Consider the following 15301-nt stretch of genomic DNA (forward strand, 5'->3'; position numbering starts at 1 on the left):
TCTGGAGGACACACACTCTCTCTGCTGCTCTACAAACCTTTAACACACACACACACAGCATGTACACACACACGTACGCACTCACGCACGCATGCACGCGCACACACACACAGACACAAATACCATACACATAAAAAACGTATACACCACATGTGTACTGTATTACAAAAAGCATATACCACTCAGAAAAAACACACACACACATATATTACAAACGCACTGTCAATTTTGGACAGACACATTTACATGATGATCGATTGTACATTACTGCAACAATATGTGAAGGCAAACAATAGCTGCTGCTGTTCCAGCATTATCAGTGAGTACAGAAAAGCATTTCAGTTGAGGACACAGAGTCAGATAGACTTCAATAAATGGGAACAGTACTGAGGGAAAAAACTCATTTCACCCAACAGTTCTTCAGTTATGGAGCTGAAGGCTTACCCTACTGTGACATTTTGACTTTGATAACAACGCTTAAGTCTCACATTTCTGCTACTCCTCATATTGTGGTTAGCCCATAGAAACTAGTACAATATGTTGTAATGGTTCCTTTGCAAACATCTAGCCACTATAATGTTCCACCAAGGAGAAAAACTATTTTTCAATGCATATTGATGGGTTGTGTGTGTATATATATATATATATATATATATTGTATTTATAATGAATAATATCTGAGCTGGTAGACTAAAGAAAATATCCTGTGAAATAAAAAATTGTGTGCATTACACAGTTTGTCAGCATATCTTTGAATAGTTTAGAGACTGAATCGTGAGTGTAATCTTTGAAACACTCCTCACTCAAGCTAGGATCAAGTGAGGTGAGGTTGTGAAAATGGGCAATGAGACACCTGGGTTAGAAAGTGTCTTTCACAGCTAGCAAAATACTGGACTGGCCAGAGCTGGCTGGTGCATTCACTTGTCCACTTAAACAAAGGAAATGGGCCAAACGTTCCTTTTTTATATAACTAGTCTTCCTTCCAGAGAGACAGAGATGGCTGCAAAAATTGTTACTCATCGCTCAGCAGATGACGTCTCCTTGATTAACGACGAGAGACAGTACCAGAGGAGAGAGAAGATTAGGAATGTCTAATTCTCTAAGTTCGTTAGCAGAGGACATTCTGACCGCGGTGTGCTACCTTTGGGCTCTGTCCATAGTAGTAGATGGCCTCCTGTAACACACTGCGATGCACAGAGACATTGAGGCACATTGGCCTTCCCTACGTTATCACAACTCATCCACTATGACAGAGGCATTGCCTACTGGACTCTAAATGAACCCAACTCTAACTTAGAGTAAAGCACAGCAGAGCATAACCTATTGAGGTAACACTTTACAATAAGGGTACATTAATTCCCATGGAAAGTTTCCAACTTTGAATATTCCCAGAATTTTGCAACCCTATTCAGTTTGGCCGGACAGCCAGCTCTAGGAAGTCCTGGTAGTTCCAAACTTCTTCCATTTATGAATGATGAAGACCACTGTGCTCTTTGTGAACTTCAATGCTGCAGAATTTGTTTTGTGCCCTTCCCCAGATCTGTGCTTCAATACAATCCTGTCTCAGAGGTCTACAGACAATTCCTTTGACATCATGGCTTGGTTTCTGCTCTGACATACACTGTTAACTATAAGACCTTATATAGACAGGTATGTGCCTTTCCAAATAATGTCCAATAGATTGGATTTACCACAGGTGGACTCCAATCAAGTTGTAGAAACTTCACAAAGGTTATGTTTGTTTTATACATTTTCAGAAATGTCTAAAAAGAACTTTGTCATTATGGTGTATTGTGTGTACATTTTAGGGAAAAATTAATAAATTTAATTTATTAATTAATTAATCAATTTTAATAACATAAAAGCTGTAACATAAAAAGTTAAGGGGTATGAGTACTTTCTGGATGCACTCTGGATGTCTCTTCATGTAGGCAATGCTGCATACGTCCACCTATCACTTCTGGAGTCTGTGAGAAAGAGAGCTAATGTTCATAACTACAGTATATACTGTAGTATTTTTGCAGCGGCATCTGAAGATGACATCTTGCTTCACAACAAACAAAGAAAAGAAAATAACGAACCAATACAAATGGGGGGGGGGGGGGGTGTATCTAAAACACGTTCGAATGATAAACTATATTGGGCCGGGGACTGATACTGAAATTATTCTACTAATCTTATCTAATTTATTCTGTGCTAATTTAATGTCTCTAATCCTGCCAAATTATACTAATGGCTGAGCCTTCATAACAAATCCAATGTCCAAAAGGCTGCAGTGTTTCTTTGGAGTTGGGGTGAGAATACTTGCAAACTGGAGGCTCTGGACATATGATTTAGTGTTTTGTTTTTTTCCCCCTCCAGATTGGTAAATGTGTCTAGTGTCTAGTCTGAGCCATGAGCCAGCGGACAGGTTGTGTTTTAAACCTATTTTGAACCTTATAGGTACCCTATTATGCTCCTTTTCAACAAGTTAATATAGGTCTCTGGGGTCTGGACATATCTGAATATTTTTGCTGAAAATATCACTCAGATTATCAGGAAATAATTTAACAATACAAAGTTTTGTTTATTAAGCACTCTTATTTCTCACAAATCAAAAGCACTAATATATTTTTGTTAACTGTTTGTCAAGATAAAATTAGTACAAAGAATTTCCAGAAAATCCTTATTACAACAGTAGTCAAGGTAATCACATTATATTAATTACATTAAGAAATCAATAATTTTTAATGCCTCCTCTGTAAACATATTGCCAATCCTCAAAAATAATTTTATATGCACTGAAATTGCAGCAGCAGAAATATAATGAAAAGAGAATATAAAACTGAAATAAATGCTGATTCCTTCATTGTAAAACCCGACAATGTCTTGTCATTTTTCACGATTTCTCTGATGAAGGTGGTTCATAAGACCAATTCCAAATATCCACTCTGAATCAAAGCAGGAATGTAAGGGCTATACTCAGCTCAGAAAGCTGTTACAATATTGCTACTCAATGTTGATCAGAAGGCCTCTCAATGTAGTGTTGAAACACTAATCATAAGTTACTATTAATATTAGCTCATGGTGCTAGAATTAACAATAAACGTTTAAAAAACTACTGCCAAGTATCTAGACCTCTGAACTCAAGAAATTATAGTTATCATTTATCAATCTTACCCTATCCCTCACCCATAAAAGATGAAAGGTCACAACACACAGAACATCACTCAGTATTGGCTCAGTGGATGAGTTGAAGGGTGTTGTCTCTATATCCATCTGCGCTCATACTACTAGTGTTGCATTATGGGACCTGTCCAACGGGGTGGTATTGTGGGAGTCACTGTTGTTTGGGTCGGTCAGGTTCGTACTTGATGAGCAGGCCCAGGGAGGCGAAGCCAAAAAGCACCGTCTGAACAAACCAGAGGCAGCGAGTCAGTGTATCATCCACCCCTTTCTCTCTGCAAAGACACAGAAAATTTAGTTTAGTTGCAAAAATGCAGCAATCCAAAACACGATCGTAGCCTGTAATTTAGGTTTCCTGTCCCACTCCCCCTAAAGAGATGGCGCTACAATAGAGCTAGTCCGTGGTTTCAAAACATCTCCAGCACTCTGACTCCACAGTAAGTCTGCTTGAACAGCATGTGTACATGATTGCAGTGGGTGTGCACAGGAATAAAAGACTTACAGAGCCCCCTAGTGGAAACATTAGGGAATTGAGCTCACCTACAGACCCGCATGGCAATCAGGGCTTCAATCACATGGATGGCCCAGGCTGCCCAGTAGCTGAAACAGAGCAGAGGGATATGAATGTTATACTTCTCTCCATGCGTTTCCATTTTCCAAATGGGTCATGTGATTGATTGATTAAGAGTACTAGTTACAAGCTCTTTTGACAAACAGTGTTAAGAGGGTGAAAATGGTGCCCATCCCAGGGATGGAGTTGATTAAGCAGACTAATTCTCTGCATTCTGTGGGTACTTCGCACCTCAAGGGGGAATCTATCCAGCATTATTTTAGTTGTATCGATCATCCTGATGCATTTCTTTGGTCTTCTGCTTACTCAAGTCTGAAGTTTCTGGCCCATGTCAGTAAGTGGACACTGTCTCGTAGGTACAGCATTACTTACCCTTTCACCATGAGGCCAGGGTGGCTGTCTACCATGTATTTGGAAAAGGTACCAAGTGGGCCCAGGTTGTCATAAGGAACCTGTTCTGGCAGGAACACTGTGCACTGAAAGACAGAGACATGGAGACAGCTCATAAAAAAACAGATCAAGAACATTTTAAGTACAGGTATTCTATAGAGGATTTTCCACTTGGCCAGGAGACCATATTGTTTGCAGAATCAGATCAATCCAATTCTTTCAGAATGTCTGTAGTTATACCTCGGCATGCAAGTCAACAGTAATAAGTATAAACATTGAGCTTTTCATCACATGGGCACCTCTGGTATGCATGACAAATGACTATGACAAAAAAGTGTATTATTTTAACTCTACTGGGGCCCCAGCCTGCAGGCCCTCGGCATGTGAACTGGGGCTATTGTACACTAATCCTACCCCTTGACCCCTTATGTTAGTAACCAAAAACATTTGTGTCTTTGTTTGGAGGTGACAGTGCTACTGAGCAGACAGCATGAGATCGCTAACACCTCGCTCGGACATAGATTTCTGAGTGGGAGCAGCCTGTTTGAGCAAGATATGGGGAAATCAAAATGTCAATGAGAACCTACGTCTATGCGCTAGTTACAAGAAAGTCATGGAGTTTACTTTTTCCCCAGATAGGTTGCTTAGTTGTGCCCCACTCGATGAAACCACACGGACAAAGTCCAGCTCTTAGCTTCGCCTGTAGTGAAGACCTAACGTTACTTCTGAATTACGAATCACACTGAATCCCGAGTCATTTGCGTTGTTGTACATGCATGCACATAGAACGAAGGAAAAACACTTAAAACATTTCATATATTCATGAAGAAAATATCATGTTTCCACTCCTTCATTGCCACAAAGACACACGCATCACTGGCGGGGGACATGTTTACTGAGTATGCACTGTCTTGTTAATATTTAAACCAAGATCATCATGATAACCAACCTGGATGAACTGAATGGAACTAAGTTGTACGTAACTGTTATCTAGCACTACTAACTTTAAAACGAACTATATATGCAATGATTTGTATAATACTCAACGATATTGTGTTATGCGTTCTACACAAAACATAATCAGCTAATACAAATATATATATATGGAATAATATTGTCTGTGTAGAGGATTCATCCCGGTCACGGCCTTGAATTTTGGACTAACATTAGGCTAGCTACCCGGAATCTATTGGAGGTGACACGCTAAACATGTTTTCGTGACACTGTGGCACAAAATCAAACATAGTTCGCCGTACAACGATACCTTTTTCACGCAAGCATTTTACACAAGTTAAATGTTAACCTACTGTGAAGTATCCCATTGAAAGTGTCACTGCGGTGATCCAAAACAGGCTGGTTCTCTTAAAATAATCACACCCATCACTTTTTGCCATGGTTACGTCGCTGGTCCCCCTTTTAAATCCGTACGTGCAATAACAAGACGAATGGAACTACAGTAGGTTCTGTAGGTCCACTGCTGACAGAATGAAACTTACTGAGACTGTGTTGTTGAATAATCTTACTACAGTACTAGTTATTTCCCATAGTAATAAGGGGACGTATATCCTAAAGTAACACAACTGTCAGTATGAACGTTTGGTCCTTTTAGTTTGAAGTTGGCTACTATCAAATGTTGATATCGAACGTTAATACTAGTTAATCGAACGTTAATACTATTATACTAAGAAAGTAACACAATCATTTTACTATTATTATTATTAGTCTTACTACTATTATTATTAGTAATATTATTTAGATGAATATTCTAAATTGCCTTCTTTTTTTTTTTTTTTATCTAGCTAGATGCACTAAAACAAAGTTGTTGATTGATATGGAGTAGGCCTGTTCTGAACGGTCCTGTAAAGTGGTCAGAGGCCAGGATATCCATCTGAATGAGGATTATCAGGGACCACTTTTATTGTGATCCATTAGCTGAATGGCCCCACTTGCTCAAACTAGCCATTAAGTATCTTTAATCACACTTACTGATCATGAATGTATGTAAAAAATAAATAAATAAATAAATAAATAGATAAATAAAACATTTATGAACTGTCATATGCTTCATGATCAAGCATTTAATATTGTGTCCTCAAATATGATCATCATGAGTTTGACAGAATGAATGAAGGAATGAAGGAATGGATGAATGAATGATTTTTTTTTTGCAGATGTTAAAATACACAGGTTTAAAAGCCCATTTGACTAAAACTATCGCATGTATAACGTTGTTGAGGAATTCACTTTGTCATCATGCACAAAATGTAAATGTTAAATGTAAACAGGTGTCTTCAGCTATCTCTGTGTGTGAGGTGCGAGGTGCTATCCATAAAGTGTGATAGGATTTGGATAAGCAAAATTGCTCTTCGCTCGGGGCCCCTGAATGTGTGGGACTCTTGGGAGCCGATAGGCACGGAGACCCAGCCAGATAAGAGGTGAAAAGACAAGGAATGGTGCTCCCAAGAGCACATGCTGATATTGAAAGTCATTTTATTTTGAGATAACATTGTTGAGGCTGCATGGGTTTCCACTTTCCCCAAAACATATGTGTGGGCTAGAGGGGCTAGCTAGGTCCATACAGCATAATATGGGTCTGTTTGCCCTTCCTTTGCTTTCATTTAAAAATGTAAAATGTAAAAGTCACCCTGTCACTAGCTAGGTCAAGGCCTGGACATGTCAGTTGCCTGATGAGCTTGGTAGTGGCCACAGCCCTGACCATTCACGTAATGGCTCTACTGTAACTAAATGGGGTATGAGGCAGCAGTTGATAACAGTGCAATTAATCACTAAACAATTAGCCATCCGTGTTTTTACTAAGTACCGTATTAGACGGCAGCTGTTTTGCATTATCTGAAAAGAAGAAACAAATCAATGGAAATTTGCATACGACTTGAGTCATGTGAGTTAATATGTCTTCAGGTGTATTGTTTAGTTGATTAATGCCCAACTCTGCTCTTTTAAAAAGCTTTTATCATAGGACATTCAGAGGAACCCACCTCTAAGTAAGTTTACATTGTGGCCATTCAAATAAACCAAGCATCTCTTGTAGAAATACTGTATGAGTCATATACTGTAGATATTATGTTTTAACATTTTGTTTTACACAAAAGCAAGACTGGTACCAAAATCCAAAGAATACATTTACTGAAACAATCAAATGAATGTGTGTAAAATAAACAAACTGCATATTTGGGAATAAAATCTTCTGAGCAAGTTTTGCAAGTGATGCATCATTATGTGCCAATGTTGAGTGCATGCACTTTGATAGGGAATGTGGTGTGTGTGTGTGTGTGTGTGGCGGGGGGGGGGCTGAGGATTTTAAACTCAGGACACACGCCCACACTTCCTCCTTCAAGTCAAATAAGATGACACAGCACACTCAGCACTTCTAAGAGGAGGGGTCAAAGGAGAATAAATAAGGCCCCCCATACCTTCAGGAAACAGTTCTAGAGAGTCCTAGTGAAGGAGCATCTACACCCACCTGCATTCAGAATACCCACAGCTACTGAGACCAACTGCCAAGAAGCATCATGTGGAAGGACACGAGCATCGGTAAGATGTTGCTGCTGGCTGACATGCCATGAATGCCATGTCAAGCTTTGTGGCTCAATGTCAGATGTGGAATGTTTCTTCCTATAGATGCCCTGATGCTCAAGCTCCTTGCTTTCTCAATTTATGTGATTTTACCGCTCATTTTACTGTAACGCTGCATCAGTGTTGTGTTGGTTTCGGTATAAATCCGTACTTGTGTGTGTTTCTCACACGGGTTTGTATTGTAACCAATTCCACCAAACCCAAGCGCCTTGAGACATGGCCCTATGAGTGAGCAAACTGTCAGTGATCGACATGCAGGACAGGGAACTCCTCCTCAGCCTCTATCCTGCCTCGGGCTGCTGGTCTGACCCATGCCCCTGTGTTCTCTCCTCAGAGGGGCCCAGACAGGTGGCCCCCGCTGCCGTGGCCCGCAGCACCAGCCGCAGGAAGAGGACCAGCTTCTCCAAGGAGCACGTGGAGCTCCTGCGCACCACCTTTGAGACGGACCGCTACCCAGGAATCAGCCTGAGGGAGAGCCTGTCCCAGACCACCGGCCTGCCCGAATCTCGCATACAGGTATGTGAGGCCTGGAGATAACAGAGGGTCACATCAACGTTGTTTACGTCAGCTTGCCAGGCTATTAATACTCACGGAAAAGCAGATAAAAAGACACAAACACAGACCTGCACATGCATAACAAGTACAACATAACACACAAAATGACATACACATCTTCAGAATCAGAATCAGTTTAATTGCCATGGTAGTTCACACATACTAGGAATTTGTTTTGGTTGATGGTGCACAACACAGATGGAGACAACATTAGACAAGGTGCAAGGACAAGATGGGACTTTTACTCACACCCAGGCCGTATTGTGTTGGCTGTGATAAAAAAGGGCTCTGTGTTCAAATCCTGCCTCTAAGTCAGGACTGTTGATACTGCTGTCAGGGGTTTCTGTGTATTTGTTTTATCAGTAAGACGATGTAAGACGTTTTTTATCTGCTGGTTTTATTTGTATTGACTGGGAGACTGTCAAACCCTTACCGTAAACAGAGCTGACATCAACATGATAAGACCCAGTGCTCTCACTATATTCTACAGGTGTTGGCAGACTTGGCAAATGATTAACAAAACACAAAGCAGATTATCTTAGTTAACTGCAACACTGTGGGCTTGCAAATGTGTAATACAGAATTCCTCTTTCTCTCCGGCTCAGGTGTGGTTCCAGAACAGGCGAGCTCGGACTCTGAAGTGTAAGGGTGCCAAGTCAGATTCCCCTACCCAGGAGGACTCACTCCCCATGGACACAGAAGGTGGCCCCCAGCCTGGCATGGCCCCTTTGTCTGCTCAGTGCCCACCACCCCCCTACCCAGCCCAGGTGAAGGAGGAGCTGGAGGAGGACCGCTTCTATGGCAGCTGCCCTCCAGCCTACTCCACACTGGAGGAGACCGGCCGCCACAGCTCCATGTTCGGCCTTCACCAGGGCAGGTTTCTGGGCACCACCTCCAGCCCGACCGTTAGGAGCCCTGGCCACCAGATGGTCCCGGGCAGATGGCCCCAGACTGGGGACCTGCCACCCCCATCAGTGCAGTCCCTGTGGAGCCCCTCTCCCCTGGAGGTGAGGAACTACAGCTCAGGCTCCAGCCAGGGCTTTCTCTACCCAGAGCAACAGCAGCCCTTCTTCATGTCCCAGACCCAGGCCCCGGCCACCCCTGACTTTGGGTGCTGGGAGGTAGGCAAGGAGAACACCCCCCCCATGGAGGCCTCCAACTGCCAGCTGGAGGGCTCCTGGAGTGGGGCTGTTCCAGAGTCCTACTGGCCGCCCCAGCACCAGCATGCCCCCCTCCCTGAGCTCCCTGCCCAGTCCCTGCAGGAGATCCTGGGGGACCTGGAGGGAGAGTTGGGGTGGGGAGATGGGCTGGACAGCCATATTACCTGTGACAACAACCTGGTTTACTAAGGATGTCACTGACAATGGACTATTTTGGTAATCTCAGCATTGCCTTGTATGTATACTTTTAGATTAATTTGTAGGAGGAACATACAGAATAGGAGTTATGTGTAGAATGTTGTGACCCCTTAGTATTGTACCCCTGTTGACCCCTTAATATTGAAATACTGCTCTGGTAATTTAAATCCACTCTAATTCATCAGCAGTGATCTAATTTATCTATTTATTATTTTTTGCACTTGTATTCTAATAAATTAATTGTATACACCAAGTGTCATAATTTCTCTAAAATAGATATCAGCAGTGCTGTTCTCAATAGATCAGCAGTGCTGTTCTCAATCTTCATTCATATACTATTTAGGAATTAAGCACCCGGGGGGGGGGGGGGGGGGGGGGGTTCGTCCACAGATCTCAGGATGGACCGACCCACTGTTTGTGTTGTAGGCCTAGGCCTATTGGTTTCCAGCCAATATCCTTTGGTCTTGTCAAGCCAGGATGTAAATTACCTTTGTTTACTAGGTTCCTCTCCAATGCAAACAGGTAATAAGGCAAAGAACGTGCTTTCTTGTTTTGTGCTCTCTCTAAAGATAGCGTAGGTTAGCTCCGGATGTGACTGTTGACTGCAGTTGACAAGTTGGTCACACAGGGAGGACAAACCCTTCACGAACAGAAGTTAAGAAATAGTTATGTTAAGAGAATATTTATTTTCATATTTCAATATACTTTGAATATTTTATCATATATAAGACACATGGGGCTAGAAGGGCTGAGTGTAGGCTACTGTAACGTAAAGCTGCAGTTACCCTACCTTATCACTAGATGTCACCATTCAACCATTTAGGTATCGTTTTGGTTGTACTCTCTGAAGGGGATATGTAGGCTATTATGTAGGCCTTTCTCCATAGTATTAATACATAAACTATGAATGTTTCAACAACTGCCGCTAAGTTGCTATTTATGCTTCATGTATAATGTCATGAATACAGATAGCCATGCCCCTTCAATTAATCATTCGCAGCCTTTCAAAATAGCTTGGTTTACATTGAGAATTCCTGACGAAACAAAGGTTCAATTTATTTTCAGTGTACGAATCCAGACCTTTCCAAATTGAAAATGAGTTACAGTCGCTAGTTTTTACAAGCTGTTTAGTAGCCTGTGTCCCCATGGCTTATGACCGTAGCAGATCACTCCTTTCTACACATGACCTCGCTGCATGTCTGCTCTCTTCCTCCAGTTCATCAGCTGAGGGGCCACGAGTATCAACATGACCAACGGTTTCCTGCGGCTGCCTGAGCACACATGCCGCCGCTAGGTCATAACGTCACGTGTCCCGCCAGTTCCCTATCAAATAAAATGGGAATCGAATGTGTTTTGCTCACGTAGCCTACGTGGCGTACGTTAGTCAGCTCAGTTAGCAGCTCAGTTCACTCCGTGAGGTAGACATGGCATAAATCACCCCCCATACACTTGCTCCATCAGAGGTCCTCACCTGTAGTGATGTTCTGGCACAACGAAGATAAAGACAGACATGGGTGTTCTTTTCATGCAGGAGCATCATTCATTTACATGACACCGGCCAACACCCGCAGATGAAAACGTGTGCATGCAAAGGTTAATTACACGTAGGCTACAGAGTCAATATCTTTCTGCCTGTAAGCTAATAATGGCATCTTCCATGTAGACCTAGAGAGAGATAGCGCACGCACGCACACACACACACGCACACACACACACACACACACACACACACACACAATGTTAAATTATCCAGTGTTTAACATGCATATGACAGGCATATGAGTGATAGTCCTCATCTGCTGTGGGCCAGGGGAAGAGCCCCTTCATTGCAGATATGGTCTGTAATTCAACCAAAGCCAAAGCGCACTCTAATTTACGAGCTCATCTCAGAGCTGGGTGATTGTCTGCTCTGCTCCGCTCCCTCCTGTCTGATTGCTGCACATCTTCACTTTGGGTGTCCAACTGATGAGCAATGTTGTTAAGGAAAGATGGAATGTGTGTGTGTGTGTGTGTGTGTGTGTGTGTGTGTGTGTGTGTGTCATTTTGTTACCACACACATGTATTGTAGAATTCATAACCCGGTATCTTTTTTGTGAAATAGCCTAGACCTATAGTCACTGAGAAAAAGTTGTGCCACTGCTATCACAAATTGGATATAGGGTTACAAATTCACTGTATGCATTCATTTTATTACATGGGGGAGATGTGTTTGCTCCCCAAAAATAAGACAAGATAGGTGCATATCAAACTAAATAACCTAAACAACAAAAACATGTCCCTCACGAAAACAGAAACCATTATTAACTGATAACTAAACTATGGCTGGACGGCAGGGGAGATAATAAACATAATAAAAAAAACCTGAGGAATAAATGCTAACGGGAAAATAATATGTAAACTAAACAGAAAATGCTGTTTGCTAGGGGATAGGGAGGCAAAGAGAGACCAGAAACTACATGTGTGGAGGCAGTGTTGAAGGGGCATCTCCCCTCTCCAGAGTCTGAAGCCTCTTTGTAGGTTTGGGAGAGCAGGACAGGATCACCATTGCACCAATTAGTCCAGCCCCAGGTGTGGTGCATCCAGTAATCACTTCCTCGCAGAACCTAAATGGAGAAAAGGGCGGAAGCATAACTATATATATATATATATATGTAGCGGACAGGCCTTGCCCGCGTAGTGGGGTGTGACTGCAGGACTCACCGGGTGACTGCAGAATCCAGCTCTCTGTGTCCTCAGCCTTTAATATCTCTTCACTATTGCACTTTGGGTGGGGATGATTTATGAGGAGCCCTAGGATTTTCTGCTAAACTCAGTCTAACCTGAGGTGTGTGAGCAGCATAAGCTGACCCAACTGTTCCTTTCCACACTGAACCACCAGGCTATAATAAGAATACACCCCCACACCCAGTGAGCCTTATAGACCAATTACTTAGTGACCCAGGCCTCTAATGCCCACCCTCATATAAAAAAAAGAAAGAATTCCCCCGCTGCTAGCTATTTATTACAATTAATACTATTTATTAGAACAAAATTAAATTGGTTTACAAATGAATACCATTGAAGGAACAGAAAAAAATACTAATGTTAGAGTTTGATGATAATGATCCTCTTAACCCTATCAGGACTGGTCCAGCCAAAAGAACTACTGTGACATGCCACACTAAATCAACCTCAGTAGTAAAACAGTGAATGAATTCAAAGAACCTTGGAGCACGTTACACACTTGATCCTAAAATGTTATAACCACAAGGTGGGACCAGCACTTAGTTTACAAGAAAACCATTTGCAGCATACAAAAGACATCAACAGTCAATGAGAGATATACCCATACACACAGCACTTCAGTGAAATTCAGTAATAATAACCCACACTTTCCATACGAACACGACTCAATAGTCCCGCGATGCACACACGTACAGAAAAAGTCACTGGAATTCTAAACGATCCAAACAGTTCAGTTCCAATAGGGAGGGAAAGTAATCTCATCGCCCCCTAGTGGTAGCGTTCCTAATGGGATTTCTCATAGACACGTCTTTTGAAAAATTATATCTTGGTCGACACCAAAAAGTTAGTAGAATGCCTTAAACGGCAAATACTTGGAGGCAAACTTTATTGATTCTGGTGATCATAGTTGATTATCAATCACAATCCGAATTATGAAAATATTTTTCTTAAATTCCATTGACTTTGACTGGAGGAATGGAGCAATTTCAAAATTTTTAAAGAAGGCGAAATACTGTTTGAAATTCTCACAGTTGGTAGATTATTCATGTAAAAACACTCACAAGTTTTTGTTTTGATAACTTCGCCGAAATGGTTTCGTAGTAAATATTATAAATCCGGTCTATGGGAGTTTACATTGAAACTCCTCTCCGATAGGAATCCACTAGGGGCGCATGTATTCACTTTCCCTCCCTATGAGAGCGTTGCTGTATGGTCCCGCGATGCACACGCATACAGAAAAAGTCACTGGAATTCTAAACTATCCAAACAGTTCAGTTCCATTCAGCAATGCGAACGTTGCTGAATGGTCCCGCGACAACTCAACAGGAATTTTCTGGAAAGTTCACTGGAAAGTTCACTGGAAAGTTCACAAGAACGGTTTCCGTCTAGAATGTGCACTGCCTGGCTAGTGAGAGGAGAAGTGCCCACTAGTGGGCTAAAGGACAGAATTCACCTGCGTCCCAGAAGACAGGTTGTGATGTTGATCAGGGGGTTGACCAGCAGGAGCCAAGCCGTAGTGGGGGATGCAGAGTGCAGGAGTCTTGTGTGTCCCTCTCCAGAAAGTGTGCCGACAAAACGCAAACTAGTCACATTAAAAAGCTAGAGCTCACATCACTGCAACTAGCTAACCTAGCTAACCTAACGCTAGCTAATTCACTTCTACACATCGAAGGTCTTGATCTTAAACGTCCTCTTCTTGAACGCCACTGGAGCCTAACTTAGCACTTAATTAATTTACAGTTCACTAGCCTACTCGCAGATCTTTTTGAGGTTCAGAGGACTCTCTCCAATACAGGCCGTGTCAAGCTCCACAGAAACGTCAGCCACAGTCTGTCCTGAACGATCACCATCATCCTCTCTCTTCCCGCCGGCCGCCTGCGTCAACCTTTTTTTTTTTTTTTCTCTGCTGCACTTACACAGGCGTTTCTTTGGCAGACTGGTTGGCTGACTGTCACCAACCAGTGACAGTCAGCAAATATTAACGTGGGTGGAGCACACAAAAACACATGTCCAATCAAACAACTGGAAAAACACAGAGAAAAGTATATTTATACAAACCACATGTCTACATATATATATATATATATATATATATATATTCAGATTCAATTTCTCCTTTAAAAACAATTGTGATTTACTGCACGGCGTCACCTTTAAACTAGTCTGGTTACAGAAATAGACAGCTGATATTAAATGTCCTCCACTGGGAAATAAGGCTCAGTAGGCTAGCTCACTAATGAACTCATGCAGCTGACAGTACCTAACTGGCAATAGTGATACACGGATACACACTCTGAGAAGAGAAGAGGCGTAGGCTACAGTGAATATCAACAGTTCATTGGCGATCACACAAACAAAAGCCAAACTGTCTACGTCTAGGATATCCCAAATGTGTCTTGTAAAACTGCTTGTTGCTGTTACCGCATAGCTCCTCTGTAATAGGTAACACCTAGTAGCCTATGATTTTGACAGTATAAGTATGAGGTAATTGTTTGGTCACGTGACAGCTGCAGCAACTGTCAGTGTGGTGATAGCGCTGCACGAGGCGCATCTTCCAGCAGGTCCCCACCCCTTTGAGCTGATTGGACCACCAACATCTGGCTAGGGACCATCAACAAAGTGGGTCTAACAGCTCAATGTACAGATTCAGATTTTTATCCCGCCAAGTTGGCTTGCACCTACGAGGAATGTGACTTGGTCTGTTGGTGCATGACAATAAATAAGACAGGACAGTGCAAACTACAATAGTGAAGAGATACAATACAATCTACAAAAATGTACAGAATAGGCAATAGGCAGCAGTAATAAGTAAGTTAATCTTGCTTAATTCCCATTGGCTTGGAGTATTGCATCAAAGGCAGATATGAGATGATGGGAGTGACTTTGGGGGTGATAGACATGGGTGACTGGCACCGGAATTGAACCCTGGTCTCCAATTAGACCC

General features: G+C 42.2%; 1 protein-coding gene across 1 annotated transcript; it reads right to left on the reverse strand.

Moving 5' to 3' along the window:
- Positions 1-2448: 2448 nt before the first annotated feature.
- On the reverse strand, positions 2449-5545 carry tmem254 (transmembrane protein 254). The gene is made up of 4 exons (XM_084458565.1): positions 5434-5545; positions 4109-4212; positions 3706-3765; positions 2449-3440 (listed from the first exon to the last, which is right to left on the reverse strand). Exons 1-4 carry the CDS (start codon positions 5518-5520, stop codon positions 3320-3322), a joined length of 372 nt encoding a protein of 123 aa, XP_084314691.1. The 5' UTR covers positions 5521-5545; the 3' UTR covers positions 2449-3319.
- Between the last annotated feature and the right edge of the window lie 9756 nt (positions 5546-15301).

Source organism: Borostomias antarcticus, assembly GCF_949987555.1.
Source record: "Borostomias antarcticus genome assembly, chromosome: 25".
Taxonomy (NCBI): domain Eukaryota; kingdom Metazoa; phylum Chordata; class Actinopteri; order Stomiiformes; family Stomiidae; genus Borostomias; species Borostomias antarcticus.

Excerpts from the sequence above, each read along its gene's own strand:
- tmem254 (XM_084458565.1), bottom strand. The coding sequence starts at position 5,520 with ATGGCAAAAAGTGATGGGTGTGATTATTTTAAGAGAACCAGCCTGTTT. Across the intron at positions 3,766-4,108 it reads CCTGGCCTCATGGTGAAAGG|CTACTGGGCAGCCTGGGCCA; the intron begins GTAAGTAATGCT and ends GCTCTGTTTCAG. Across the intron at positions 3,441-3,705 it reads ATTGCCATGCGGGTCTGTAG|AGAGAAAGGGGTGGATGATA; the intron begins GTGAGCTCAATT and ends GTGTCTTTGCAG.